General features: G+C 49.9%; 6 protein-coding genes across 6 annotated transcripts; 4 read left to right on the top strand and 2 right to left on the bottom strand.

Moving 5' to 3' along the window:
* Nucleotides 1-3,802: 3,802 nt before the first annotated feature.
* CTRU02_206092 (serine hydroxymethyltransferase) lies at nt 3,803-5,381 on the bottom strand (the record flags this gene model as incomplete). Its single annotated transcript, XM_036728735.1, has 3 exons — nt 3,803-4,793; nt 4,859-5,274; nt 5,334-5,381. 3 exons carry the CDS (start codon nt 5,379-5,381, stop codon nt 3,803-3,805), a joined length of 1,455 nt encoding a protein of 484 aa, XP_036579624.1.
* A 1,985-nt stretch (nt 5,382-7,366) lies between these two features.
* Nucleotides 7,367-8,684, top strand: CTRU02_206093 (vacuolar protease A; the record flags this gene model as incomplete). Its single annotated transcript, XM_036728734.1, has 3 exons — nt 7,367-7,465; nt 7,523-7,676; nt 7,738-8,684. The coding sequence occupies 3 exons, from the start codon at nt 7,367-7,369 to the stop codon at nt 8,682-8,684; spliced, it is 1,200 nt and encodes a 399-aa protein (XP_036579623.1).
* Nucleotides 8,685-9,647: 963 nt separating this feature from the next.
* On the top strand, nt 9,648-12,179 carry CTRU02_206094 (uncharacterized protein; the record flags this gene model as incomplete). The annotated part of the gene is made up of 2 exons (XM_036728733.1): nt 9,648-9,868; nt 9,962-12,179. The coding sequence occupies 2 exons, from the start codon at nt 9,648-9,650 to the stop codon at nt 12,177-12,179; spliced, it is 2,439 nt and encodes an 812-aa protein (XP_036579622.1).
* Nucleotides 12,180-14,491: 2,312 nt separating this feature from the next.
* Nucleotides 14,492-15,432, top strand: CTRU02_206095 (uncharacterized protein; the record flags this gene model as incomplete). The annotated part of the gene is made up of 2 exons (XM_036728732.1): nt 14,492-14,656; nt 14,716-15,432. 2 exons carry the CDS (start codon nt 14,492-14,494, stop codon nt 15,430-15,432), a joined length of 882 nt encoding a protein of 293 aa, XP_036579621.1.
* Nucleotides 15,433-16,868: 1,436 nt separating this feature from the next.
* On the bottom strand, nt 16,869-19,781 carry CTRU02_206096 (uncharacterized protein; the record flags this gene model as incomplete). The annotated part of the gene is made up of 2 exons (XM_036728731.1): nt 16,869-19,643; nt 19,701-19,781. 2 exons carry the CDS (start codon nt 19,779-19,781, stop codon nt 16,869-16,871), a joined length of 2,856 nt encoding a protein of 951 aa, XP_036579620.1.
* A 302-nt stretch (nt 19,782-20,083) lies between these two features.
* On the top strand, nt 20,084-21,325 carry CTRU02_206097 (uncharacterized protein; the record flags this gene model as incomplete). The annotated part of the gene is made up of 1 exon (XM_036728730.1): nt 20,084-21,325. The coding sequence occupies one exon, from the start codon at nt 20,084-20,086 to the stop codon at nt 21,323-21,325; it is 1,242 nt and encodes a 413-aa protein (XP_036579619.1).
* Between the last annotated feature and the right edge of the window lie 5,791 nt (nt 21,326-27,116).

Genomic DNA, 27,116 nt, shown 5'->3' on the forward strand with positions numbered 1-27,116 from the left:
GCCAGATCAGGCTGGGGATGCTCCAGGGGGCTACGCGCAGTATCATCCAATGAAGAATGAGACTTTTGAGCGAGGAGGTGCAAAGATTTGTGGCGCTTACGGGCTTTGCAATGCAGGTGAGGAGTGACTTGGGGGTTCCCCTAATGGGAGCCACAACGGGAAACCTGCTTGAGTTGCAGCGCATCTGCACGGCACATCAGCTGCAAGTGCGAGAGACCACTATCCTCCACTAACGATGCAACAATGCCTCAAATGCCTTCCATTCTTAGATGCAACTCTCTGCGGCATTCTGGCTTTTTCCTCTGCGTTGGTTGTATCGAGAGACATTCGGCAAAGCGAGAGAGAGTGTGTATATATGTGTCAGATGTCTTACACCCCTCCTTTCTCCCAGAGAGTGGGCTGGACAAGAAATACAAAGCTACTTGAGGAGGAGAGAGAGAGAGAGAGAAAAAAAAAAAAAAAAAAAAAAAAAAAAAAAAAACCCGCTAACGGCCTGCCGTGTCAAATCATTAAACGACGACGCCACCGGGCTGTCTTGTATCCGTCTTTCTCAGTAGTCTCACAGCTGGCTCCCCAACCCTTGACCAGCTTTGATGTCGCTTCTTCTGCGTTCTCTCACGTACATACTTTCGTCATGAGATGACAGCTCAAGGATGAGACTTGATGAACACGTAAACTTCTGCAGTCCCTCAGTGCTCCCTTTACGGCCGGTGAGCAGGTATTAAAGTGACAGCAATACAAAAATACCCTGCCAGCAGGGCGAGCAACTTTTCTCATGAGCACCGCCTGGTTGCTTCGGTCAAGAATCGGGGAGTGGAAGACAGATGACGCACGTGGGTGAAATGCGACATTAAAACGCCCCAGGCTACGACGTGAGAACATATTGTTGACTCATCCAAATTGATTGAACATTTGCGCAGCTAGAATATGAGATGTAGAAAACCAGAAGAAAAGGAGGGGGGAAGAGACCTGGTGTCGCCTCTATGCGAGGTTAGGATGAAGAGATGCATGCCTAGTAAGCACATCAAGTGGCAGAAATGCTGAAGTGGCCAGCTCTGACAAGATGGCGCCGTGCTTCAGACGCAGGCCATCTTTCTACAATGTCTTCCGATCAGCAGTGTACAAGATTAAATGTGGAAGAGGCGCAAGCTTTAGAACCCCGGAGTAGGCGGGGAATCCCGGCACATGCAACGCTGGCGCGCACTAAGGCGGGAGGGAGCTCAACTGAAGCGCCTCTTGGCAACAATACGTTCAACAAGGATGCGCCTCTTTATTTGACATCTTGACGACATCTATCGACCTTGTCTTTTTTTTTTCCTCCATCAAGACACCAAAATGCTAAATTTCTTGCTCGCCACAAGCTCTGCCTGGACCCGATCCTTATGGTGGCTGTCAGGGCACCCGAAATCACGGCGAGAGATATCCCAGGTGACCTTGACGGCCAATATTTCCCCCCCTCTTCATTGCTCTGTCACACCGCATTCACTTTAAAGGTCTGCAAAATCAAGCTGTAGTGCTTTAAGCCGACTCGTCGGGCAAAGTGCTGTCGAGGCTGAGATTTTTCTTCAGCATACATTTGGAGACGAGGGGAGGGTGTGCATTCGCACAAGGCGCAGCATAGCCTCAGTTCAAGGTAAGGCAAACTTATAATAGGCAACATTGTACACAGTTATAGCTCCTATGCTAGCACCTAGCTATCCGTCAATTGTGCCTTCCTTTTCGTTTCTATACTAGTTGGCTAGCCCAGGATTGATAAAATGGTCTTGTAAAACAGAAGGTCCATATAAAACCAAGGTAGCTGTGACCAGTGCACATGCGTGTTCAGACTTGTTACGTCCGAGCTGAGTGAAGCAAGTAACGATGGCGTTCTGATTCATCATCGTTCAGTACCTCTTTAGTCAGCTCGGCTAGTGCGCTCCCATCTTGTCAAAGTGTCACTTCGTTGGACAATGAAGTTAGAGGCGGAGCCTCAAACGTACAACACTGAGAGATATCGTTATTCGGTCATGGTTGAAATTTTCCGTTTTTACATTTGTTTCTACCTCTTTTAAATTATTGGGAGCTTCGAACTCAAAGGTCTCTCGTACAAACCGTATCTTTTGCAGCTCTGTCCTATGCAATTATGCGAACATATCAACACGTGGACATCAACACGATATTTTCACGTTCCACGGAGGCTGCAAACTTTCATGTACCACCCCTAGTAACCTCATAGGCGACCTTACCTGTTACTAGTCTTTTTTCCCCGGGCCAGGCTCCAAGGATAACCACTTTAAACGCGCGAGTGTGCAGCGGTAGTGCAGTCCCAAGCCTCTTTCCGGGACCTTTGGTTTGTTTGCCATCTTACCACTAATACCTTTTTCAACTTTACAAACTCCATCCTGCAAAGTACAACAACTTTTGAATCATCTTCATGAGGGCTAGATAAGCACTTCGTCTGGTCCTTTTAATGATTCTTTTCATGGGGCTTGCTTTTGTGGTAACTCAACGCAACTCTATTTCTTACTGGCCGACCCGCCTTCTCTTGCATGTCCTCCCACTTGTGCTGTTTGGCTTACCAAAACTCACCGGGATAAGACTGAGCAACAGGTGATACAAGGGCAGATCAGCAGTCTTCTCGTGCAAAATGGTTAGAATAAGTGTTGCCAGAGGCTAGGTTCCGCACGCCTCCAATCAATACCAGGGCGGACACCGAAGTTGCAGATGCCCTTTTTGTGAGAGAGTTATTGTACGGCCCAGGTGACACTGGCTTTCAGCCTCTTGGACGAGCTGGCAGCAGCCAGTTATCGGCTAGGACTGGAGGCAGTCAAGGTGTTGTTGATGTGAGAAGGGAGGCCACAAAAGCGGCTAGACTTGGTTCAAGCGCCAACGTATACAAAAGTACAGCCGCCATTGTGACAGCTATTTTAATATGAAATTGCACTTGTTAGTTACGCCCAATGCGGAAGTAAGCCTACAGATAATCGGTGCTTTGGTAATAAATATACATGAACGACTTGAGTATTGATGCGATACTCTTCTTCAGATGGAAAAAGACAGTAATCCATCCGGCACATGAAACAGCCCATGAAGTTAACCATCATTTCTTAGGCAAAATTTGACGCAGGTATTGTGTTTGTGTAACAAAATTGAAGTATAAAGATGTACGTAGGCAAGAGTATATGGCATCACAAACAACACATACGGACAATGCCTTGTAGTCGAATAGGCATGGCGATAACAAAGCAGCTGTGCAAGCGAGACTCAATCATTGGTGCGCCTACTATGGAAGTGACATTCCCCAATACATTTGTCACAGTGTCACATTTTTGTTTCCTTGAAGAGGCAAGGAAACTTAAACTTGGTGAAGCGAACAGTCTGGTGAGCTGTACGTCCACATGTTGCATTTCATATACTCGGCCACACTGCACAAGAGGAACAATAAGAACGAGACTTGAAGTCAATGAAGTGATGCCATTGATCTGTCGACCGCGTTGAAGCAGTCTTAACCCTAAAAGTGTCGAGGTCGAGAACGCCACCCCAACTCCCGCCCCTCCAAAGATTTTTATTTTACCCTCCCGGTACTTTGTTTTCCGCTTTAAAGATTGAAACGCCTGAAGAAAATGCATGCAGTGTTGAAAACACCTTCCCTTTCATGAGCCATGTTAAATGTCATGCGTGGGTTGCCCCGCGCTTATCCCTAGTGAACCATTTTGTTGAACTGGGCATGTAAGCCCAATGTGGTATCAATCCAATCCTCCCTTATTCCATCATACCGCCCCCTTACATGAGCGGTGAAAGCCTACAATTTGCTGAACATCGTTTAGATGCCAGCATCGACACGCCAGCCCTCAACAGGGAGGGGGAAGCCGGAGCTCCAAGCGGCGATCTCCTTACGGAGGTCGTTGATCTTGGCAACCTGGCCGCTAGCGACCTGGGCCTTGAAGTCCTTAAGCTTGTTGGCCTCCTTGGGCAAGCTAGCCTGGACCTCCTTGCAAATCTTGATGCTCTCGTCGATGTAGGTACCGACGCGCTCGAAGTCCTGCTCGCCGAAGCCACGAGAAGTCATGGCAGGGGTACCGATACGGATACCGCAGGGGGTAAGAGCGCTCTTGTCGCCGGGAATAGAGTTCTTGTTGCAGGCAATGTTGATCTGCTCAAGGACGGCCTCAACGCGGGCACCGTCCAGGTTGTGCTGGCGGAGGTCAAGGAGAACCATGTGAGAGTCAGTGCCGTTGGCAACGAGCTTGTGTCCGAGAGCCTTGAACTTGTTCTCAAGGGCCTTGGCGTTGTCAACAACCTTCTGCTGATACGCCTTGAAGTCGGGGCTGGCGGCCTGCTTCAGAGCAACAGCGAGGGCAGTGATGGTATGGTTGTGGGGACCACCCTGGTGACCAGGGAAGACGGAGAAGTTGATGGGGTTTTCGAGGTCGTAGAGAGTCTCCTTGCCAGTCTTGGCATCGACAGAGCGAACGCCCTTGCGGAAGAAGATCATGGCACCACGGGGGCCACGGAGGGACTTGTGAGTGGTGGTGGTAACAATGTCGGCGTGCTCGAAGGGGGAGGGGATAACGCCGGCAGCAATAAGACCAGAGATGTGGGCCATGTCGACAACAAGGTAGGCACCGACAGAGTCAGCGATCTTGCGCATGCGGGCGTAGTCGATCAGACGGCAGTAGGCAGAGGTGCCAGCAACGAGGACCTTGGGGCGGAAGAGAATGGCGTTCTTCTCAAGGGTGTCGTAGTCGATGATGCCAGTCTCAAGGTCGACACGGTAGGGCATGGTCTCGAAGTAGGTAGAGACGGCAGAAATCCTGCAAGCGACTAGTCAGTACAGAGGGTTCACCAGGGATACAACCCGTAGATACAAACTACTCACTTGCGCTGGGGAGTCTGGTAGCCGTGGGACAAGTGACCACCGTGGGGAAGGTCAAGACCCATGAGGCGGCCGTGGACAGGCATGATAGCCTGGTAGACCTGGAGGTTGGCGGGACTGCCGGACAAGCACTGAACGTTGACACCCCACTTGGCAGGGTCGAGGTTGAAGGCATGAAGAGCACGCTTCTGGCACAGGTTCTCAATCTGGTCGATGTGCTGGTTACCGCCATAGTATCTAGCGCCAGGGTAACCCTCGGAGTACTTGTTGGACATGGGAGAGCCAAGGGCATCGAAGACGGCACGAGAGGTGACGTTCTCAGAGGCAATGAGAATGATAGACTCGCGCTGGCGCTGAATCTCCTCCTTCATGATCTCAGCGACCTCAGGGTCGGAGTCAATCAGAGACTTCTCCAACATCTGTCGATGAGTCAGAATCAACGTTCTTTAAACATGGTGGGGTAGCAGAGCAGACTGACCTCCTTGTGGGAGACGGGGAGGGAGTATGTAGAGTCATTGGCAGCCATTGTGACTTGTGTTGTTGCGAGAGGTGCTTGGAAAAGGTGACGAAGAGAAAATTCACGCAAGCAATGGCAGTGAGGAGGTTGATGTAGAAGAGAAAGGAGAAGAAGAAGGCCAACAAGGTTGGGAAGGGAGGGTTAAAGCTAGAGAAAAAATTTGGGAAAATATCGGAGGGAGCAAAAAGTGAATGGCCGCATCCTCACCAGGCGGTGGGGTATGGCGGGGTGTGATTGGCGGGGTCGAGCTGGCGACGAGGTGCAAGTGAAAAAAAGGTGGCGTGCCCCTCAGCGGTCAGGGTCACTCAGCAGTGAGTCCCAGTAGCGGCTTGTGGGCTGGAAGAAACGCTAATGTTGTCCATCCCTCAACTCGCTCTAGTGGCGGGGTCTCCCTGCTCCGATTCTGGAACGGCGCCACGAGTCAACGAGAAACGGCCTCATTGGGAGGATGGGTTTGGGTTGTTTTGCGTCGCTCCCTCACCTAAGCTCACATCACCAGCCAGCCAATGACGAGACTTTTACCCAGTCGAAAGCAAGCACTACACAAGGTGACGTTGGCGACTACCTCAGTCTCTGCAATCAAAGTAAGTCGAGTAGGTGCTGTGTCTCCTTTCAAAATATCAGCTCACACATCAACAACGATCATGTGCCAATGGAGGGGATATGCCTATTAGGTATTCCTAAACATTACACATTTAGGGAATATAATTGCAGTCAATAAACGCGGACAGGATTCAAGCGAGACTTTTATTGCCATTATGAGGGCGGAAGAAACACCAGTCTTAACGTCGTCGTGGCGTACATCAGACCAACCATATTCTAATATGACCTGAGACGTTATGTGCGATGTCGGCGTGCGTGCAAGTCAGACGTTGCAAAGTCTGAGAGCTCATTTCATAGAGCGCCCTGATAGGTCACACGCAAAAAGAACCTAGGGATATGGATGCTGCGCAGCTATTGACAATAAAAGTCGACCATCTAGCCTGAAAAATGAGTTTTCCCTGTGGCATATCCTGTGGAAGGCGAAGGCGAAAGCAGTCGGGTTGACGACCTTCCACACAATGCGAAGCGCCCTTGGCTCCCTGAACCTGCCCGAGTTGCTGAAGGACGACGCTGAAGAAACCGCATTTTGGAAGGAACCAGATCCCCCGTCCAGCTTCTGCTGACTCATCTTCCTGCAACCCATCCACTCTGTCACCGTTGCACCAAGCTCCGACACTACCCAGTTTGACGGCCTCAGGTACCAAGGCGCCAAGGCCGTTCCCATTGCCAGGCCAGGCCAGGCACCCAGGCGCCTTAGCTCCCAGTCTCATCCGGATGTTCCAGCATTAAGGTATGGTCAGGCACTTTACGTGCTTACCTCAAGCTGTAAACAATGCCCACGACCTTGGGCAGAACATCGGACCCTCCTGACCTCATCAATCCACCCTGTTGCGTGATGTCAGCCAAACAATCGCAGTAGGCATTATACAGTAACCTCTAAATCCAAAGGATTATTGACAGACGATGTAAAACGGCGTCAGGTTGAGAGATGCAGGGACACGCGATCAGACACGCAAGCTCCGTCCTGGCTGCTTCATAGGCCCTGTGAGGACGAGTGTGAGTGTCACTGAGTGTGTGAGAGCTGTTAGGAGCTCCGCCTCGGGGTTTGTGCCTTGGGCAGCTCCGTCACTATCCTCGTTGCTCCCCCAGCCAGTTAAGTGGGTCTACCCAGGCGCCCCAGCTTTTGATAGGCAGATAAGATACTCGCGCCTATCGGGTGCTGCGTCATGGTGTGTGCGTGCCTTGCGGAGGCGAGTGGGCAGGTTGTCACGGGGGCGTACCCGAGGCGAGGTACCTACTTAATAGGTACTTAGGTGCCACCCCAGCTTCTGCTTCCTCCCCCCGTCTACACATCATCCCCATTCTCCCAATCCATCATCTCCCTACACCATCCGTACGAAGACGGAGGCACCGAAACATTGCACACTGGGAAAACGAGGTTGTGAATTACGATGAAGAGCACTCTCCTCACCGCGGCCGTGCTCTTGGGCGCGGCCCAGGCCGAAGTTCACAAGCTGAAGCTCAAGAAGGTCCCGCTCGCTGAGCAGCTGGTACGTTTGCCTCTCGCAACCATCTCGTCGAATTCATTCTAACCAGTTTCCACGCAGAACTCTGTTCCTATCGAGCACCAGGTCAGGTCTCTGGGCCAGAAGTACATGGGCGCTCGCCCTGACAACCATGCCGATGCCATGTTCAATCAGAAGCCCATCCAGAGCAATGGCGAGCACCCAGTGCCTGTCAGCAACTTCATGAACGCTCAGTGTACGTCTTCCAAGCTTGAATCTGCCAAACACACACATCAAACTGACCACTACTCATACAGACTTCTCCGAGATTACCATCGGCAATCCTCCCCAGAACTTCAAGGTTGTCCTGGACACTGGTAGCTCCAACCTGTGGGTTCCCTCCCAACAGTGTGGCAGCATTGCCTGCTACTTGCACTCCAAGTACGATTCTTCGGCTTCTTCAACCTACAAGGCCAACGGTTCTTCTTTCGAGATCCACTACGGCTCTGGTAGCTTGACCGGCTTCGTGTCGCAGGATGATGTAACCATCGGCGACATCAAGATTAAGAAGCAGGATTTCGCCGAAGCCACCAGTGAGCCTGGTCTGGCCTTCGCCTTCGGCCGCTTCGACGGCATTCTTGGTCTTGGCTACGATACCATCTCTGTCAACAAGATCGTTCCCCCCTTCTACCAGATGGTTAACCAGAAGGCTATTGACGAGCCCGTCTTTGCCTTCTACCTTGGAGACACCAACGATGAGGGAGATGAGAGTGAGGCCGTCTTTGGCGGTGTTGATGATTCTCACTACGAGGGCAAGATCACTTATATCCCTCTTCGCCGTAAGGCCTACTGGGAGGTTGACCTCGACTCCATCTCTCTCGGTGATGAGACTGCTGATCTCGAGGGCCACGGCGCCATCCTCGACACCGGCACTTCCCTCAACGTCCTCCCCTCTTCTCTTGCTGAGCTTCTCAACAAGGAGATTGGCGCTAAGAAGGGCTACAACGGCCAGTACTCGGTTGACTGCTCCAAGCGTGACGAGCTTCCCGATATCACCTTCACACTTGCCGGCTACCCCTTCAGCATTTCTGCTTACGATTACATCCTGGAGGTTTCTGGCAGCTGCATCTCCACCTTCCAGGGTATGGACTTCCCCGAGCCGGTTGGCCCTCTCGTCATTCTTGGAGATGCCTTCCTCCGCCGCTGGTACTCTGTTTACGACCTCGGCAAGAACGCCGTCGGTCTGGCCAAGGCCAAGAAATAAACGCCTGCATACAATCCCTTTTCCTTAGAAATCATGTTGACTACGCGGAGGTTTGAGTGTGGCTGTAATTTATCTACCTTAGGTAGCTAGTCTGGACACCATTGTGCGAATACCAATAGTGGCATTTAACCCAATTGTGCACCTGCATGCTACACAACGCCACTACGTGACCATGACAACTCCATGCCACATGAAAAGTGTGAGCATTCAATGTCCCAAATATCCTGAATGTCCCATGTGAGTGTTTCCATGGAATCTTTGTACACAATAGGTCGGATGTAAGCTTGCAGTAGGTGGAGCCTGAGTATGTTTTGCGTCAAGAAAGAGGAGACAATCCAGTGACAAGGTACCAACCATACTTAGTTGATATCTTGATTTTTTAAACGCCCAGTATGCAGTGGATGCTCTACAGTGACTACTAATAGTGCGTCAACCATCCAAGGTACAACCAAGGGACGCGCAGGCCACCATCCACTCTCGCCCGCCTTCCCTGCAACTGGCCGTGGAGTCACGTGAAGAGACCCACTAAACTGGACAGATACGTCCTAGCGTCAATCTTAGTCTTTTCGCAGCAGTGGCCGATCAAGACACTTCGCAGCCTCCTAACATTCATGTAGGGAATTGCTCCATGAGCACCTGCAAGGCCAAAAAAAAAAATCGAGAAACAGCGACGTCGATGGGCTCCTGTTACTTACTGTGTCTATTTGCTTATATTTGAGTGTGTTTTTGGATGGAAAGGCTCTTCCCAACGCCTGGCCTCGCGACGCTTGACGAAAAAGGTTTTGGAGTTCCACCAACCGACCGACCGACGAACCTCGCGCGTCGCGACAATTCCGCCCTCCACTGGGCGACCTGCCACCCCCGTCGTCCTGCGCAACATCGACCGCACGAACATCCGACCTGTCCTAACATCGCAAAAAACCCTAACCGGACCTCCACGTTTACAACCCATCACGCTTCATAATGGCGCAGCCGGATTCGGTCCAGGCGAACGGCATCCCTGGACCGGACCATGCTGAGTCCCCCCAACCCCAGGCGGTTGTCCCCGTCAAGAGAAAACGCGACAGTGAGGACGAAGTGAACGGCAATGGACCTGAAAAGATGGATGTTGATGATGAACCGCTCCGTGTTCCACAGGAAAACCAAAAGGCGGCCATTCGGAACTATTTCACGGTCCTAAGCAGGTACGGGAGCCCCCACTATCCTGCGCCCTTTGCAGCGCAATCATTCCCCTCCGTCGCCTCAAGAAACGCGTCATACTGACTTACACCCTTAAGTTTTGATGCCAATCCGTCCATCTTGAAGCGCCCGCTCCCCGATTTCGACGCAGAGCAGCCTGACGCGAAGCGCCAAAAGTCGGCAGACAAACTGGTATCTATTGCCGACAAAGTCACCCATGATTCTTACGCGCATTTGGAAGAGCTCGCATCCGACCTCGTCGACGCGGTTAGGGACCAACTCAGGGAACTGCAATCGTCCGATTCTGGAGAGGACAAAGAGAAGGCCGATGGCAATGCTCTGGTACAAACCAAGAAGTTCCGCGAGAAGGCCATGGATCTTCTTCGGCGCGAGATAGCATACCCACGCAGCGCTGCGAATATGCCCGAAATCAAGCCCGACGTTGACGCTGCCTCGAGTGAAGCGGTTTTGACGGTCTTTGGCCTTGCTCCTCACGGCAAACAGCTCTTTTCAAGCTTGCCCAAGAAAACGCCCGGAAAAGAGGTATCTAAGGCCAAACCATCGCCTTTCAACCTCCCTCCGACCGTCTCGACCACTTATATCGTGCCGTCACGATCCAATGAACGTTCTGCCACGCTCGGAGAACTCTTCTCCTCCAGCAGACCTTTGCCACCGTTACAGCCACCAAAGCAACCCAAGCAAATGGTCAAGGGCAATGCCCTCGGCTTTTACCATCCTGAACCCGCTGGCAAGTCTAAGTACTTCAACGATTCGTACTCGAGCAAGAAGGTGGCTGTTGGCTACTATTTGGACTATACCAACGCGACGCCATCATCAAAGAACAAGACTAAACAACGCGAACGCGCACAGAGCTTAGCAGGCCGTAGACCATCAACGGTTGAACTTGAAGTAAACGAAATGGAGTCCCTGTTTCGAAGTGCTTTTTCTAGCTTTGCTCCTTGCAGAGACGACTCTGCCTCCGTTATCCCATCTAGCCATGCCGGTCGGCTTCATTGGCGACTGACTGGTCAGCGAAACTTTAACAAACTCATCGAGTCCGAACTGCGAGAGTTCGAACTTGAGGATTCTGTCGATCAGGCTGTCGAGCAAGCGTCTGAAAAAGAAGTCGATGAACAGTTTGTGAACGAAGCGATCGAGAAATGGGATGAATGGCTTGTGGACCCAGCACTGCAAGACATGAATGAAATTGTGGCCAAACCCAAGGAGAAGGAGGCTGCTGATAAAGAGGTCGACGACCTTCTTGATGATGTGACTGATATGATCGAAACCCTGCTCTCGTACCAACGCATTCGCAACCTCACTCTGCCCTCTTCGCAGAACCGATACGCGGGTGACCCTGTCAATGGCGATATGCTTTCTCACGGAGCCATCTCAGTACCCACGGAAGAGGAGACCACAACATACGAGGCACTAAAGGCTCAGCTAAGCCTTATCATCAATAGTTTGCCCCCTTACGCGGTGGCGAAGCTTAACGGCGATCAATTGGAGCAGCTTCTCATAAGCACCAAGCTTGAGGTTCGCACAGACCAGTACAAGGGCGTGATGGAGGACGATGCAGCAACCCAGGCCCGCCTACGGCAACAGCAAAGCGTTGCCGCTGCCGCTCCTCAAAACCGGCCCGCTCCGCATCGCACGCCAAGCTCCTCAACGCCGTACGGCAATCAATACGGAGCGAACCAATATGGCACTCCCTCCCGTACTCCTTCGATCGCACCATCCGGCTACTATCGGACCGGCCAGCAGCCTCCGATGCCCCCCCAGCAAGGCTCTATACCCCGTCCCGGTGGCACTCCCCATCACATGCCTCCGCATCAGACGCCGCGCCCTGGTCAACCAGGTGGTTATCGTCCGTCTAATGGATACACTAACTACGCGCAACACGTTGGAAAGGCACAGACACCTTTTGGTCACCAGGGTGCTCAGTACGGATCACAGCAACGGCCTCAACAATATTCTGGATATGCAGCGACACCATCGCATAGTACGCCGAACACCCGTTTTCAGCAACCTTATCAACAGCCTTTCCAGCAGCACCATCAGCCGCCTAGCACTCCCCAACCTAACTACGGGGGTTACTATCCTAACGGCACCAACAATATGCAGTCGCGCATGTCCCCACAAGTCCCAACAGGCCAGTACCAGTCACCAACTCCCCACCAGCCACAGAGGCATTACGGGTCGACTCCTCAGCAAAACATGCCTGGTACCCCTATCAACCGCCAGCAGTATCCGAACGGTAATCATCAACCCCCAACATACACCGAACCTTGGACTCAACGCTATGACAGGATATAACTTAGCTGCCTATGAAGCAGATCGAAAGCGCATGGCAGCTGAACAGGCGAGGTTTAGAGCTGCAGCACAACAGACCAGCAATGCGCTCGGGAACAAGATGATGCAAGGCAGCCATGAAACGCGCTTGACCACAATTCCAGCTGACGATGCCTCGGAAGGGTCGCCAAACGTGAGAGCGCGTATGGCCGCGGGCGCTGCGCCAAAACCGCAGAGTCCGGTTGGTAGTGCGGGCAGGTCAAATGGCACGCCGCCTATTCCCCACAAGGTCACACCTGTGCCCATACCAGTCATACCCCAACAGCAGCAAAGAAAACCGGCGTAGCATGTCTGTCCGGTAGGATCAATGGGGCTACTCTGCCACCTCTCAAGGCCTTGGGCTTCTGTTGGAGGAGATTTGCTATCCAGAGCCTCGGCTTCATCTGTTTCAATACCTTCAATCGATCCAGGATGCAGTAAACCAGGACAGCACTTGCAGGTTCAGCATTCCACGTCTGCGGAACTGGCTACAAATCGTCAGCTTTAATCCCCCTGGCTGTCTGATGATAAGAGGAATGGTGTTCTTTCAGCTTTGTTGAGACCTTGTTTCTGTTCCTTTCGTGTGGCATCTTGCGACTCGGCCAACGGAGGCGTGGCATCAAGTGTTCAAGAAGGCCGTCTTGTTGATGACGAATGCGCAGGCAAGGAATGCTGGCATAGGAATAGCTAAAACACTGGTTAGTTCCAATGTTATTAGTCCTTTTCTTCGACGTTCCGGCCTTGTGTTACTAGATTTTTCTTTTCCTTTTTTTTCTTTTTCGGCGGAGAGTTGCGACACCTAGATGATAGCTGGAAGGGCGTCTTTTTGTTGGGATAACCAGTGCAGCCGGCGTCGTACTCGCTGGCAGTGGCTCCAGTTTTTTTCTCTCTCGTTTTGTTTTTTTAAGCTGTTTACTGGGGCGGGGGAATGGCTCATGGGTCACGGAAGGAGGCGAGTCTTGGCTCAAGTGTATAGAGAGTTTGTGGAGTACCTGAGTACTTGCATCCTAATCAAAAAGAATGGCAACAACGTCATTTATTCATGTTCACATATACCGTTGAACGACTAGTTTGGGGTTTTTGGTCTTGTTGATTGGCGAACCATGTTTCATTGAGCAACAGAGACCCCGCTTATGTGGTCGGTCGATACCTGATGAGGTAGGGACTCGTTCATGTTTCAACTGCCTTTGGTGTTATCCGAATCTTAACGATCAATCGAAGTCGTTTGGGCGCAGATCGAAGCCATTAAACTAGGGTAGGCTAAAATAAGCTTAATTGCCCGTTGTAGAACGCGTCGAAATGATGGGGATTGACTTCCGAAAGGGACTGCGCTAAGACGGAGGCGGAAGTAGCCCCGAGGTTGTAATCTGCAACTGGGGCATGATGTTATTCGTCTGGAGTTGTTTCTTGTACCTTTCTTCCAATTAATAATGAAATTACCTCTAAGCCTACGATGCTGCTCGAACCAATATCCGTGTATTCTTCTTTCTTGGGTATAACGATAGCTTCAACTCGCCAATTTATCACAATGACAGGCTTCCTCCAACTCAGTTGTCCCAGAGCGAAGTAGTGGCTCAAGATTGAGACGTCAATATGTTTTGTCCAAAACCTGCGGGCCACATCTCTACTAGATGAGGCGGGCACCAAAATGTCAGTTCCATTACATTCTTCATCGCAATTCAAAAATTAGATTGTACAACTTGATTACATTGCAACAGCGACATATATCAAGAGTCATTGATACTGTACAACAACCAAGTAGTATCAGTGTAAGTAGGGCATATACCAGTATCCGGAGCCAAGACAACCGTCTTGTGAACAGAACATCTCATGCAGACACTGCAAAAGCCAAAATGAAGCAGTTGATAGAACCATGAAGGCCGAGCCATCAGATCTACTCCTCTGGCTGTTTTGGTTCTAGGCTTTGTACACTTCTAGAAGGAAGGAACGACCTCATTGAAGTTACACACCCTTTCCTTTTCACCACTCCTTCCTGGAGCACCTGAGAATTTGAAAACTTCTGTAGCCGAGCCCTAAACAATTCCCCTGAAGAGGGCACCGCAAATTCTCAATTCCCAGCAGAGCGTTGCTTTTTCTTTCTCTCTTTTTCTCTTCCATACTTTCCTTGCCCAAACTCTTCCATTATTACGTTCTCTATCAACTCTTATTTTCCCAATACACTTACAATTATCGTCTCCGTCCCCTCTTCAAGACAAGGTTGCTGGCAACCATACATTGTATACCATTCTTACATATCGCCGTCTCTTTATACCGAAACCCAAGCTGAATCCTCCACAATGGGCCGTCTCGACCTTTCGTTCCTTCTCGACTCCGGGCTTTACTCTGACGTTCACCTTGCCTGCACAGACGAATATGGTAATGAGACAATTCTAAAAGTTCATCGTGCTGTGGTTTTTACACAATGCCACGAGCTTCACGAGCTAATGTTCTACTCCCCTCGGGTAAGTCTCACCCAACAATCTCCTGGTCACGGTACCCAGACTAACATTGAATGTTCCAGCACCATGATGAAGACCATGGCGTTGATGTGTATGAGTTGAGCCTGGATCCTGTAATCTTTAGGGGATTGTTGATGTTCCTTTACTCGGGGGAGTACCGGGCTGTCTACCAGGAACCTGAGACACAGCTAGGCATGGATGAACAGGGCATGTGGGACGATTACCACCATTCTGTCTTCTACTCTCTCAGGCTCTGTTCCATGGCAGACCGTTTCGGCCTCCACAAGCTGTTTTCTGAGTCCGCTGCTGCTTTCTGCACCGCCGCCAGGAACTTCTCATTCCATGTCGATTACCCTGCTTTCATAAGTGAGCTCTACGACACTTTCGGCAACCACCCTCAGTTTGATCATCATATGATCAGCATCCCTCGTATGATTTCAAGGGATATTGTGCGTTCTCGATGTTTTACGCAGCGCATGGATGATCTTCTGTTTGAGTACCCTAAGCTGGCCATAGATGTGCTCAAAGCTACAATGGGAAATCTTGCAGAGTGCGAAGGAAGACTACAAGAAGCTGAGGACAGAATTTACGACATGGAGAGATCTTTGGTTGTTCATGAGGACGGCAACCGGGATGAAGTACCTCAGCGCGGTGGTCAGCGCGAGAGTCGACGCAGGCATCGTCACGAGGAAGATTTGAACGTCGAGGAGAGGGGGGAGATAGGGGATGGTGAGGAGGACATCGATACGCAGCCTACAAAGAGGCGTCGTGTAATGTGAAATGCTGGACATTTCAGGTGGTTTAGAGTGGTTTGTATAGGCACGCAATAGGCAAGCCCTGATGACTATGGAAGATACTGGTATCTTGCAGCTAATATTATAAGCCTATATCATTGGCTATTCTGCAAGCGCGGGTAATAGCAGCCATGATATCATGTTACGTTGACCAGGTCAAATAAATGAACCAGTCCCAAACTCAGAACACTCTGTGGTTATTATCGTTTGGTTCTTGTCAACTTTTGCCCTGGAACTATCACCAAACCTTGTGATAAGATAACCCGTGTTTATTTTAGTACAGTAAGTCTTCGCATGAGTTCTGCTAGGGTTTCTATAACGAGAGGTAAGAGAAACAAGCTTGGACAGCTTCTTCCAACCCACCATGACCGTCCTTACAGAGTCTTCACCTACCTACATATACGTGTCATCTTCTGGAAATCGCTCCTCCGCAAGGGAGGGAAATAATAAGAAGCTCAAGACCACAAAGATGATAAAGACGGGGGACGATAAGCTTGATACAAGTCCGTTTCCAAGGTCTTTATAAACCATAACGGTTCAGAAGATATCGTCTTCAAGGGCGTTCATGTTTGCACCGTGTCTACTAAGAACCCCCCCCCCTTCAGAGCATTTCTTATAAATCCTACCGCACCGAACACACCTTTAGTTACCAAGCAGATTCCTGGCGGGACCGAGGAATCAAGGGAACAGACAATGAAAGGTATACAGTCATCCATGAGTACTCACCCTGCTGTCAAGACTTAAGCTTGCTCTTCTCGATGATCAAACAATTTCAAAATGGCACAAAGCATTTGTGAGGAATTGCCCTCTTCCGATTGTCCAAGAGCCTCGATGCCATATTGAGCTTGTCATATATTTGTATCGCCTATGCTGTTAGGATAAGCAATTCCACACTGTTAGCGTGTGGATGTAAATCGTATCTTCCAAGTATCTCACAAGTCCAGCATGTCCAGCATATTTACTTGATATGACTTTCAAAACATGCTCCGCTTGTAAACAGATTTCTAACCATTTGCTATATCATGTTATAGTCCTCTTCCTGATTTTGCCTCTGTTGCTGTATCGCCCCGTACAACAACCGTCGCGTAGAGCGCGAAAACTCGTATGGAAGGGTTCCTTTGATTGAATTCAGCAAGGCATTATGGTGTCGCTTGAGGCTGGCAGCGGCGGGAAATGGCCGCCCATAATGCCGGTTGGAGACAGACGGTCGCATTCTCAGAGAACTATTTTTCAACGTAAGCCGCGCGTCCTCTCAAATGTGGCACGTGTTTGCTACGCTTTCAAAAGATATGAGTGAACTTTTTCTACATGTATTCCACTGGGTATCTATCAAGTCATATGAGACCACTGTCTATCTCCTCTGGTGACGCCTAGTCCAAGACCCGGCTCGGGGTCACCCTAGCTCACAAAGGCTTGCAATTTTATTGTACATCATCAGCGCCTCGACTTCCGTTCGAGTTCTGATGCTCTCCGGACATCTTTACCAACTTCAAAATCTCATGCAGATTCTGATGGTTGCCCCACTCATCATCCCGAATATGTTCCTCAACCTCTTCCAGTTCAGGCCAGTACACTGGACATTTGCTTTCTTTGCGACTATATTTCAATATTTCTTCGCGCAGTAACGCCACAGCTTCTTCCCTTAGCATGGGCTCTGCGTAGGCTCGAAACGTCCGCACCGCCCTCGCCAGACGCTTCGCATCGGTAAGTGACAGATCCATCCCCATTTTAGGTGACCACTCTCGAACGACCCACAAAAGAAGCAGCATCATTTCCTCATAATCGCCTGTGAAGGCTAATGTGCGCATATAGGTGTTGATATCGGACGCTTTCACGAGGAGATTCACTTTGGGCCCGTGAGCAGGGCCGGTCGTTGATAACACCCTCCAAGCACTCTTGAGTCTATTCGACGCTTCCCGGAGCAAGGTGTACACTGTCTGAGGCTTGGTTGAAATGTTGCATTGGAAGACGGGGCTGAGAAGTCGCCGCCATGACTGGGCACCAGTGGCCTCATTGCGGAAGACAGGAGAGTCCGGGACCATGAGTGTTGTGCTTTGTGTCCCGTACAGAGACATTAAGTCCTTAGTTTCGGATCCAGTTGAGGAGCTGTTTAGTGATGTAGATAGCCTAAAGTAGACCGTCTTTTGGATAACTTGAGCGAAAGATCCAAACATGGCTAGGTTCAGCCCACAGTGAGCCTCGGCTCTCTCCAAGACCTCAGTAGCCATATTGAGAACTTGAACATCGTTATCCGCAGGCTTGCTGTTGCTGAGCATGATGTTTGGTCGAGCCAAAGCAATCAATATGGACTCCCAGGGTGCCCTTCCAGACTTGTTGGGCGTTATCCATCCCATTTGAGCGAGCTTGAAGGCATACTGAATGCGGTACAGACTCCTATATGCATGGCGAGCAGGTGTGTTTGCTGTCCGGTTCGGCTGCAGACGGCAGAGTAAGTCGATGCAGGCATGCAGGATGTCTCGAGGAGGCCGAGTCAGCAAAGAAGATGGGAGGACTGCATAGCTCTCCATGCATCTTCTGATGTTGCTTTTGAGTCCGCCATCAATGCTACTATGATCGATATAGTCAAGAGCATGACCAATCGTAGGCGCCTGCCTAATAAGCCAAGCTAGCGAAGGCCCTCGAATGACAATGCCAGCTTCGAACATTTCTTCTATCAGGCGATGGATGCTGGGTGGTTTCACGCGGGCCTTCTCGAATTCGCTGAGGTTCATGTCGTCATATGTAAAGACTTCTCTTCCATCGCCAGGGAGATTATTGTGATCAGGATTTGCTGGCTTGGCCGCTAATTTGGTAATCAGTTGCCAATATACCTCGAACGTTGGTTTCATGCCCGGTTCAGGGGGGTTCTTGAAGATAGCCCAGGCTTCTTGACCATTGCGAGTTGTCCTTATAAGTGCTGCCCAGGCAGCTTGATCGCTACGATTGTGACGAGAGAAGTTGGTCCTCGTTTGGATAGTGGGCGAGCCATCAGGGGCCATGCCGCCAAGGATGTCCATCGTTAAATCGATGTCCTCTTTGCCGTAGCCAGCCTCTTGCATCATTATACCGGCTTTCACGGTCCGGCTCAAATAATCTTCCATATTGGCTTTCTCTTCCATGCCATCCCGAAGAATTCGATAAGGTGGCCATGAGGCGCTAAGGGTCGTGGCCGTGTCGCGTTCAGAGTCTGTTTTCGGTAGTGCGAGCAAGACTTGTCGAATTGCTCGGTAACTCTCCTGCTCAATGACCAAAGGTCGCTCCAAAGAAGATGATAATGATAGGAGGGTAGTAAGCGCCTTCCAATTGTAGGGCATGCTATCATATGGCGCCTTTTTCGCAGGAATAGATACAGCTTGTAGGGCGGCATTGAAGACCTGACATTGCATCTTATAAGCTTTGCCCTCATGCAGCTTTCTAAGAGGAATGCCTTGGACATATGAGACCGCTAGATCAGCTATGTCTGGCAATGCATGAGGCTGAAGCCTACTTGCATGATAGCTTAATTTTTGAAGGACCTTGCCGAACAATTCAGGAGTCACTCCTAGCTTGGATCCCGATGCCTCAGCAGCACCATCGGCTGTCTCTTTTGAGCTCAAACACCAGGTTGTGCAATATTCCAAGAGCGCCGAGAGTGATTCGGGGTTCGAGAAATGCGGGGTGTTGTTGAGGAGGTAGAAAAGTACGAAAAGAGGCTTGTGCTGTGATCTGCTCAGGAACCTATCGACTCTCTTGTCCGGCTCGTTCGGAATAAGAATCCAGGCCCAGTGAGATACATCTTCCGGACTGTATCCTTTATCTTCCAAACCCTTCAATGTTGCTGCCCATTTTGATTGATCACACAGCCAATTTTGTATACTTGGGGATAGTTGAGGGGTCTGGCGGAGAACTAGCTGGGCAGTAACAATACTGAGCTCAGTGCTTCTCAGCCAGGCGACAAACTGGAGATTCTCGAGCTTCAAATCGGAAAACTCCTGGTCTGGGGAACGATAGAGGTCTAGAACATCGGCGAGGAGTAGGTCGGAGTAAATCGAACGTTGACCGCGGAGTATTGGTTTTGGAGAGGTTGTTGACCTATTAGTATGAAAGGGCAGTGAAGAAGAGTAACGATCAACCACTTCAACTGTTGGCCAAGAAGAAGAGTTCTGAGCGACGGCTACCATCTGACTGGACCGGAATTCATGGCGTCGGGGAAGGTACTGGAAGTACCAATTGTTAGCTCTAGCAAGAAAAGGCGTCCAGGGGACAATACTGACTGCTCGCCAAAGGGGAGTTGACGGCCACCGGCCCTTGGTCAGGACAGTAGAGTGTGTTCGGGGAATGGGAGGTAGCCGCATCGCCCCATCTTAGCTAGCAGAATTCTAAGATTCCACAACTGAGATGCAATGAGCCCGGGATGTATGTAGTTTGATACCGCTTCTCAGAAAAAGGTTGAGCATGTCGCTGGTCGCGACGCGGGAAGTTTCCGCCACATCACGTGCTGATAACGGAGAGATTTCCTCTCGATAAGCGTTCCTCAGCGTCCGATTAGAGGAGCACTGACAGCTAAGATTTCGATAGCACCCTACTTTCAGCCCACGAGACTTTACCGTGTCGCCTGTACCTGAAAGACCTATTCAATGGCGCCAAAAGTCTCAATATGCGGCTCTGCCATATCACGATAGCGTCCCCCCTCAACCGCAGCTTCCACACAGCGAGGTTTACGCCCCGGCCGCAGCGATACTTTCACTTGACGACTCAAGCCAGACTACCTCGGAAACGCAACTTCTTCACATCCAATGTCTACCTGTCTCAGAACACCGGCGAGCCCTCTGCCAGGCAACCTAGGTCGGAGAATGAAGAGTCATTATTTCCCCCATCGCCGAAACGAAAAGCTGCCCGTGCCACTGGCGCAAAGAATTCCCTGCGCCGCGTAGCTATTATCGCCCAGCGGCCAGCGCAACGCGGTGCTGGGTTTTCGGCTGGGGAGCTGGTAGATGCTACGACCTCGACTTTAATCAGTGCTGTGTGTATTGCCGAATCTTTCAATATGGCAATGGTTATGGACATACTGCGCGCGCATGGATTTGATATTGACCCGGACCAGAGTGGTTTCGAGGCGAGCGAGGTCGTTCATGCGCGTGGTGTGAATGGTGGGGACATTTTTGTCTTCCCTTCCGGGACCATTGTCACTTGGGCACTGCCTCCTGATGTCGTTACAAAGCAGCTGTTGGGTGCGGCAGAAACGCCTTTAAAACCGGCCTTGCGGGAAGTTGAGGACTTAGAATACGTCGCCGACTCATCAAAGGAAACAAGTAGTATGAAGGGAGACATTGTGATGCTGGGCACGAAGCTCGAAGAGAGACAGGGGGACAGGCTCGACACGACATTAGCGAAGATCGCGTTCTCTTCTGGACTGGCTAGGAGTACGAAGCTTGCTGTGTTGGAGACTGCCTTAACGGCATACTTTGAAAGTACCAGAGAGATACCGTCGGTTCTGTCGAAGGGTTCCGGGTTGCCCATTGGCAGGAAATTCATCCTTCAGAAGACAGGTGAATTGTTGAGTCTACGTGCTAGGCTCAATCACTATTCAGAACTTACGGACTCCCTCCCTGACATCTTCTGGGATAGCCGAGCTGAACTGGGTTTAGAGGGGTACTATGAGCAGGTTGGCCGCGCGCTGGATGTAAATGTGCGAATTCGTACGCTCAACCAAAAGATGGATTACGCGCAGGAGATTGCTAGCGTGTTAAGAGAGATGTCAAGCGAGCAGCACAGCACGAGGCTGGAGTGGATTATAATCATCCTCATTGCTGTGGAGGTTGTTTTTGAACTACGAAGAATTGTTCTTGAATGGAAGGAAGGCGAAAAAGAAGAAGAAACTGGCAAGACAGCTGCATAAGTCTTGAGACACCACGGCTGCCATTGGACAGCGGCGTGGCTGTGGACTTAAAAAAGAAAGATACCCAACTCATTGATTAATAACGATGTGCGAATTCACAAAGCAGCTGAAACTGGGCTGCCATCACCAACGGTATAGTATGATGACTTCTGGAGTTTGACACTGTTATGAGGGCAGTGATCGTCTCTTGCTTCTCGTAGTAAGGCTCAAATGCAGGACTAAGCTTGCAAACATTGACTGAGTTTCACTGTTCCTGCCTATACATTATTCATACCTACGGAAAGTAATAAATCGGCGCAAGCTGATTGGGCAATCCCACTACAGGAGCTGTTCACCTTAGCGTGTGGGCCTGCACGCACCAGCTCGAACCCACCAATGATCGCGTCGCATTGGCACGCAGCCCGCAAACCTACTACTAACAGCTAACAAGCCAGCTGGAAGACGTTACAATACGCAGACATATACACAAGTTGATTCTTCCGATTCCGGTGCTTGGGTCAGGCGCGTGCAACTATAGATCTTTCTTCTTTAATTTACAAAGAGTACTAGGTTATCTATGCTTTTACTCTTATATGCCTCGTTGAAAAACGGGAGTCTCCCTCACACGTGGTTTCGAAGACACGGAACTAGAAGAAGGAGGATGTCAGACGGTGGATCCGGACATTGGCCATTGCATACATCGAGGCATGCATTCAACTGTTAGATAAACGATATTAGTTTGATGCAATACACCTGGGGTTCATTGAGCAAAGAGTGATTCATGTTGTTGATTGAGTGATTCTACCCATTCCGGTTGAAGCGGGGTTCTGTTTTGTATCTACCCGTTCTTCCCGGTTTCAGCATATTGCAAGAATGCAACTAAGCTAGATTTCCTAGCATTTTATCCGGACGCAGGCGTCAATCTAACACACCCCCCCAGTTGAGGCCGCTTAGGCAGAGACTGATCCGCTGGGTTACTTAGTTTTCCAGTTTTTCCATTTCACCTAGAAGTTCCATTTCTCCCAGTGTGGGCAGCTTTCTCTTCTCTAGGTGGTTGGAGATGTCCACTAGGCCGATTTGTTTGATAAACGTCTTGAATGGCGTATGGCTCATCGGTTTAGTCAGTCCGTCTGCAACCATATCTGCAGTAGGTCTGTATTCCACTTTGATTCTATTCAATTGAGCTTCCTGTCTCAACCAGTGGTTGTGTATATCAACGTGTCGGAGTTTTGTCTGCAACTTGGTGATGTCCTTGTTGATCAGTTGTATTGTCTGGATGTTATCGCATTGTATTCGTATCCGTGATTCATCCAATTGAAGTCCAAGTTCCTTAAGTAGTCGCGATACGAATATAGCTTCTTTGGCTGCCTGAGCAAGAGCAAGTAGCTCAGCTTCTGTTGTTGAAGTAGTAACGGTTGCTTGCTTATTAGCTCTCCAACCGATAGTGCCTCCAAACAATCGCATTACATAGGCTTGGGAACTCTTGCGGTCCTCTGTATTGTCTGCAAACGAGGCATCGCTTGCTACGAAGAACTCATCGTCTCCGCCGAATTGCAAGGCAAGCGATTTGGTTTTCTTCAGATAAAGCAGAACCTGGTCTGCTGCTTTGTGGTGTTCTGGACCTGGGTTTGCGTTGAACCTGGCTAGTTTTGATGCTGCGAAAGCTATGTCAGGTCTAGTAATAACGGCAGCATATAGAATTGATCCAATCTTGCGTTGGTATCGCCTTATGGACGCTATGCTAGCTTGTTTTTCATACGGTCTTAGCTCTTCGCGTCTCATGGGAATGTCATGTCGCTGATCTCTATCTTCAGATAGGTTAGCAATCTTGTCAATATAGTCTGACTGTGATAGCCAGATAAGTTTCTTGTCTCGGTCTCGAATGATTTCGATTCCAAGGAACCACTGTAGTGGTTTTCCCCCCGTTAATTTATATCGTCTCTGTAACTTTCCTGTTACTTCTTTGATTTCATTCTCTTTCTTCTTTTCATATGCCAGGACTATATCATCCACATAGAAGAAGATAATGATAGCTCCTTTGATCATGCAGCAGGGCTCATGTGGAACGGTTTCAAACCCGAGGTCTTTCAGCGTAGCCATAAGGTCCTTTTGCCACAGGAGTGGTGACTCTCTTAGGCCATACAACGCTTTCTGGAGCATCAGGATGATTCCTGGTTTCCGATAGCCTGGAGGCATGCGCATGAATATGTCCTTGTCTAGCTTTGCGTTTACAAACGCGTTAACGGCATCATACTGGATTAGTTCGAGGTCGAAACGTGCAGCAACCGCCATCAGTGTCCGGAAAGACCGTCCTGCTAGTGTTGCGGCATAGGTTTCTTCATGTATTGACTTGATTTGCTGGTCTCCTCTGACCACGAGGCGTGCTTTGCCCTTTTGAAACCGTCCATGCTTGTCGAATTTATATACGTATACCCACATGCAGTCTAGGACCTGACAGTCCTTCGCACGGGTGTCTTTTCGACTTATTTCAATCCAAGATTTCATCTCGGCGTGACTGCGTAGATGTTGTTGTTCCGCCGTCTCGAATAGCGTACCCATGGGGTGGTTTCTAAGATCAGCATGGCTTCGCGGTAACGGAGGCATCTGCCGCCTGTGTAGGCAACTTGGATTCTTTAACAGTCGTTGAAGCTTTGCTTTGTCGATCTGCTTTCCTTCAAAGATGCCCACCGGCGTGGCCTGTCGTCCAGCCGCAAACGCTGCCTTCCATGCTTCAAAGACATCATATAAACTTTCACCTTTCTGAGCATTTGCTTGTAGGAATTCCGAATCATCCCGAATCGTCATAGCTAGAAGTGCTGTCGGTGGAAGAGACACAGGGGATGGGTACGGACGACTCTGGGCATCAGAATTCTTGGCTTGGTCATCGGTGCCGGCTTCTGCCTGGTCTCCCGTGCCGCCTTCTGGTTTCCCCAGGTCGACTTCCGCGTCCCCGGTTTGTCCAGAGCCTTCGTCGGTACCAGCTGGTTGATCAGACTCAGCCTCCAACTGTTCAGCTCCTGTATCTCTTTCTACTTCATGGAGAACGGCATCTTCCCAACTGAGCTGGGTTCCGACGTCCTCGTCTTCTCCATAAAGGCCCTCCCAATTTGTTTGGGGTATAAAGGCACCGGTGTGGTCTTCTTCTGCTATCATATTTCGGTCTGTTTCTGGTTCCTCAACCTGGTCAAGTAAATTGATTAGCTCTTGCTGTCCGACGTGAAGGAGGTCATCTCTTAATTGGTTCAAGTTTCCGTTAAATAATTCGTCTTCGTTAAAAATAACGTCTCTTGCTCCGACGACTCTTCCAGTCTGAGGGTTCCATATTCGATAAATGTTTGTTGACTGGTACCCCACAAGAAAACCGATCCATGCTCTTGGGTTCAACTTTTGCCTTTTCTTCCGTTGTAATTGAGCATCCGTCGTCATAGCATATGCCTTGCATCCATAGACACGTAGGTGTGCTTGGTATGGCTTTCGGTCTTGGACCGCAACCCCGTCTCTGTGCGCTAGGGCGGTGTAAAATCTATCGTACGGTGTTCGCCAGCTATACATATGCTTTGGCGTCCGGTTGTACAGATATACAGCTGCACGGTAAATCTCGACCCACAGATGCTCTGGCAGCCGAGCTCCTATCCTCATAGCCCGCGCTTTCGCCTTGATAATTCTCCCTGACACCTCAGCTCCTCCGTTCTGTGCTGGGGTGTTCGGAGCTGATGCTTCGACTCTGATATGTTGGGAGTGAAGTAATACAGATACAACTCCTCCCGTCACGATTTCATTATCGCATTCGATAATCTTTGGTTTGATTTGGTATTGTCGTTCGAGTATGCCGGTTATGTTTTTCAATACGGTACTGATCGTTCCTATTCTTCTTTCCGCAAGGTAGTAGTCCCAAATCATTCCCGACCAGCGGTCCGTGATTAGCATTACGCTACTTCTGCCTATAGGGTCTTTTGGAAGGTCATGAAAGTCGATTGCTAATCGCTTACCCGGGCCGTAGCCTACGTTCCGTGGTTGACGGCTTATTTGACGCTTCATCTTGGAAAGTGCGTATCCATCACATTCCACCGTGGTTAGTCCTTTTATCCGGACCCCTTGTGAGGTATTAACTAGATGTTCCAGAGCCTGAGGTCCTGGGTGTCCAAGTCGAAGATGCCACCTCCTTGCGTCTGCTTTCATAGCACCTTTCTTTGTCCAGGAGTTCAATTTGTGTCTTCGAGTAACGAATGCAGTATTCGGCGTGTTAGGAGGTATATCTTCGATGACGAATTGGTCATATCGGTCCATAACCTTGCATACGATTGAGTTATCGAATGACCTTATGTAGTTAGAACGAAGACGATTGTCCCACCAATATCCGCGTTTTCTTAATTGTCTAAGGGATACCAGATTGCAAGGGAAATTTCCACATAGTGCGACATCGTTCAGTTGGATTATTCTTGGTCCTCTCGGTCCCTGGGTTTGTATGTTCACATTCCCGTATCCTTGGATAGGAATTCTGCTTTCTCCAGCAAGGATGAAATCCCCAGCCTCCGATCGACGGAAGTTGTTAAACCGGTTGAAGTTATTAAAGATATGTATTGTTGACCCTGAGTCAAGAAGAGCCGAATTCTTCAATGGGTAGTATGTAGTGCAGGACATCGAATTAAACGCAGAGACAACGAAGCTGGCTGTGCACTCTCCAATACTTCGTCCTAGTCAATCGGTAGCTTCAACGTGTTTGACTTTCTTGATGCGGTTGATTTCATCCTTGAGAGATGCGTCGTTCTTAAGTCGATGTTCAACCGCATCACGGATTAATTTCCTGCCCTTGAAGTAGTCCGGTGCATCGTTGGAAAACACATAGTAGCAGTTTTCTAGAGCGTGATTGCCATCACAGGCTTTACACACTATATTAGTGCTCCGTGTGGTGACTGTGCGTTTTCGCTTTCGGCTGTTGACTTGGTCTTGACTAGGTTGGCTCCCTTCTTCGTTATGCGTTTCAGCCTCCGTCCAAGATGTATTGTCGCGGTCTGCGGCAAAGGTTGGGCCAAATACGCCTTTGGTTATTTGGGAACCTTTCTCTCGCGAGCTAAGAAGATCTCGACGTTCTGCTTCCTTCCTGAGGTCTTTTGCAACCTCTCCGATCGTCAATGATTTTTCCTCAAGTTTGTTTTTGTAGATTCCAGCATATATAGCTGCCCAACTTCCCAGAATTGGTTGGATGGCCTTGGTCAAATCGTCGAACCAAATATTGGGGTCTTCCACGCCTCCGGTTTTCCTCACGAGCACATGGTTTGCCGCCATTTCCCAGGAAGTGATCCATCCAGCGAAGTCTTTAGGTACCCTAGTCAATGTTGTTATAGCTGCCTGGTACTTTCGACGAGCCGCAGCTTGTTGTTCTCTTTCAGTAGCGCCTACACTCGTCTGTAGGTTGGAGTACCATGTCCTCAAATCCCATATAGCGCGGCAAGAGCTCTGGCGTAAGCCATAGTCAACCGTATCAATAACCCAAGCCTTAAGCTTCTCAGAATTTGCTTCTTGCTCTTTGTATTCCTTGTAGTCTTGTTCGTAAACCCTCCATTCGAACGTAAAGGAGGCTTTGTCGTCCGCAGTAAGTTCGGATAGATTTCGAGCATGGAGGTGTGGGTCAGTTGACTCAGTTGCTGAGGGTAGGGAGTCGCCCGCAGATGACTGGCTAACTGTCTGACTCGATTGGCCACTGTGGCGGGTCTGTCTCCCCTGTTGGGACAGTTGCTCCGGGTCGGTAACGTCCCACACCCACTTCTGGGCACCCCCCACATTTGGGCACCCCATTTACACCAAAAACGCC

This window comes from Colletotrichum truncatum, assembly GCF_014235925.2.
Source record: "Colletotrichum truncatum strain CMES1059 chromosome Unknown Contig_0003, whole genome shotgun sequence".
NCBI classification, from domain to species: domain Eukaryota; kingdom Fungi; phylum Ascomycota; class Sordariomycetes; order Glomerellales; family Glomerellaceae; genus Colletotrichum; species Colletotrichum truncatum.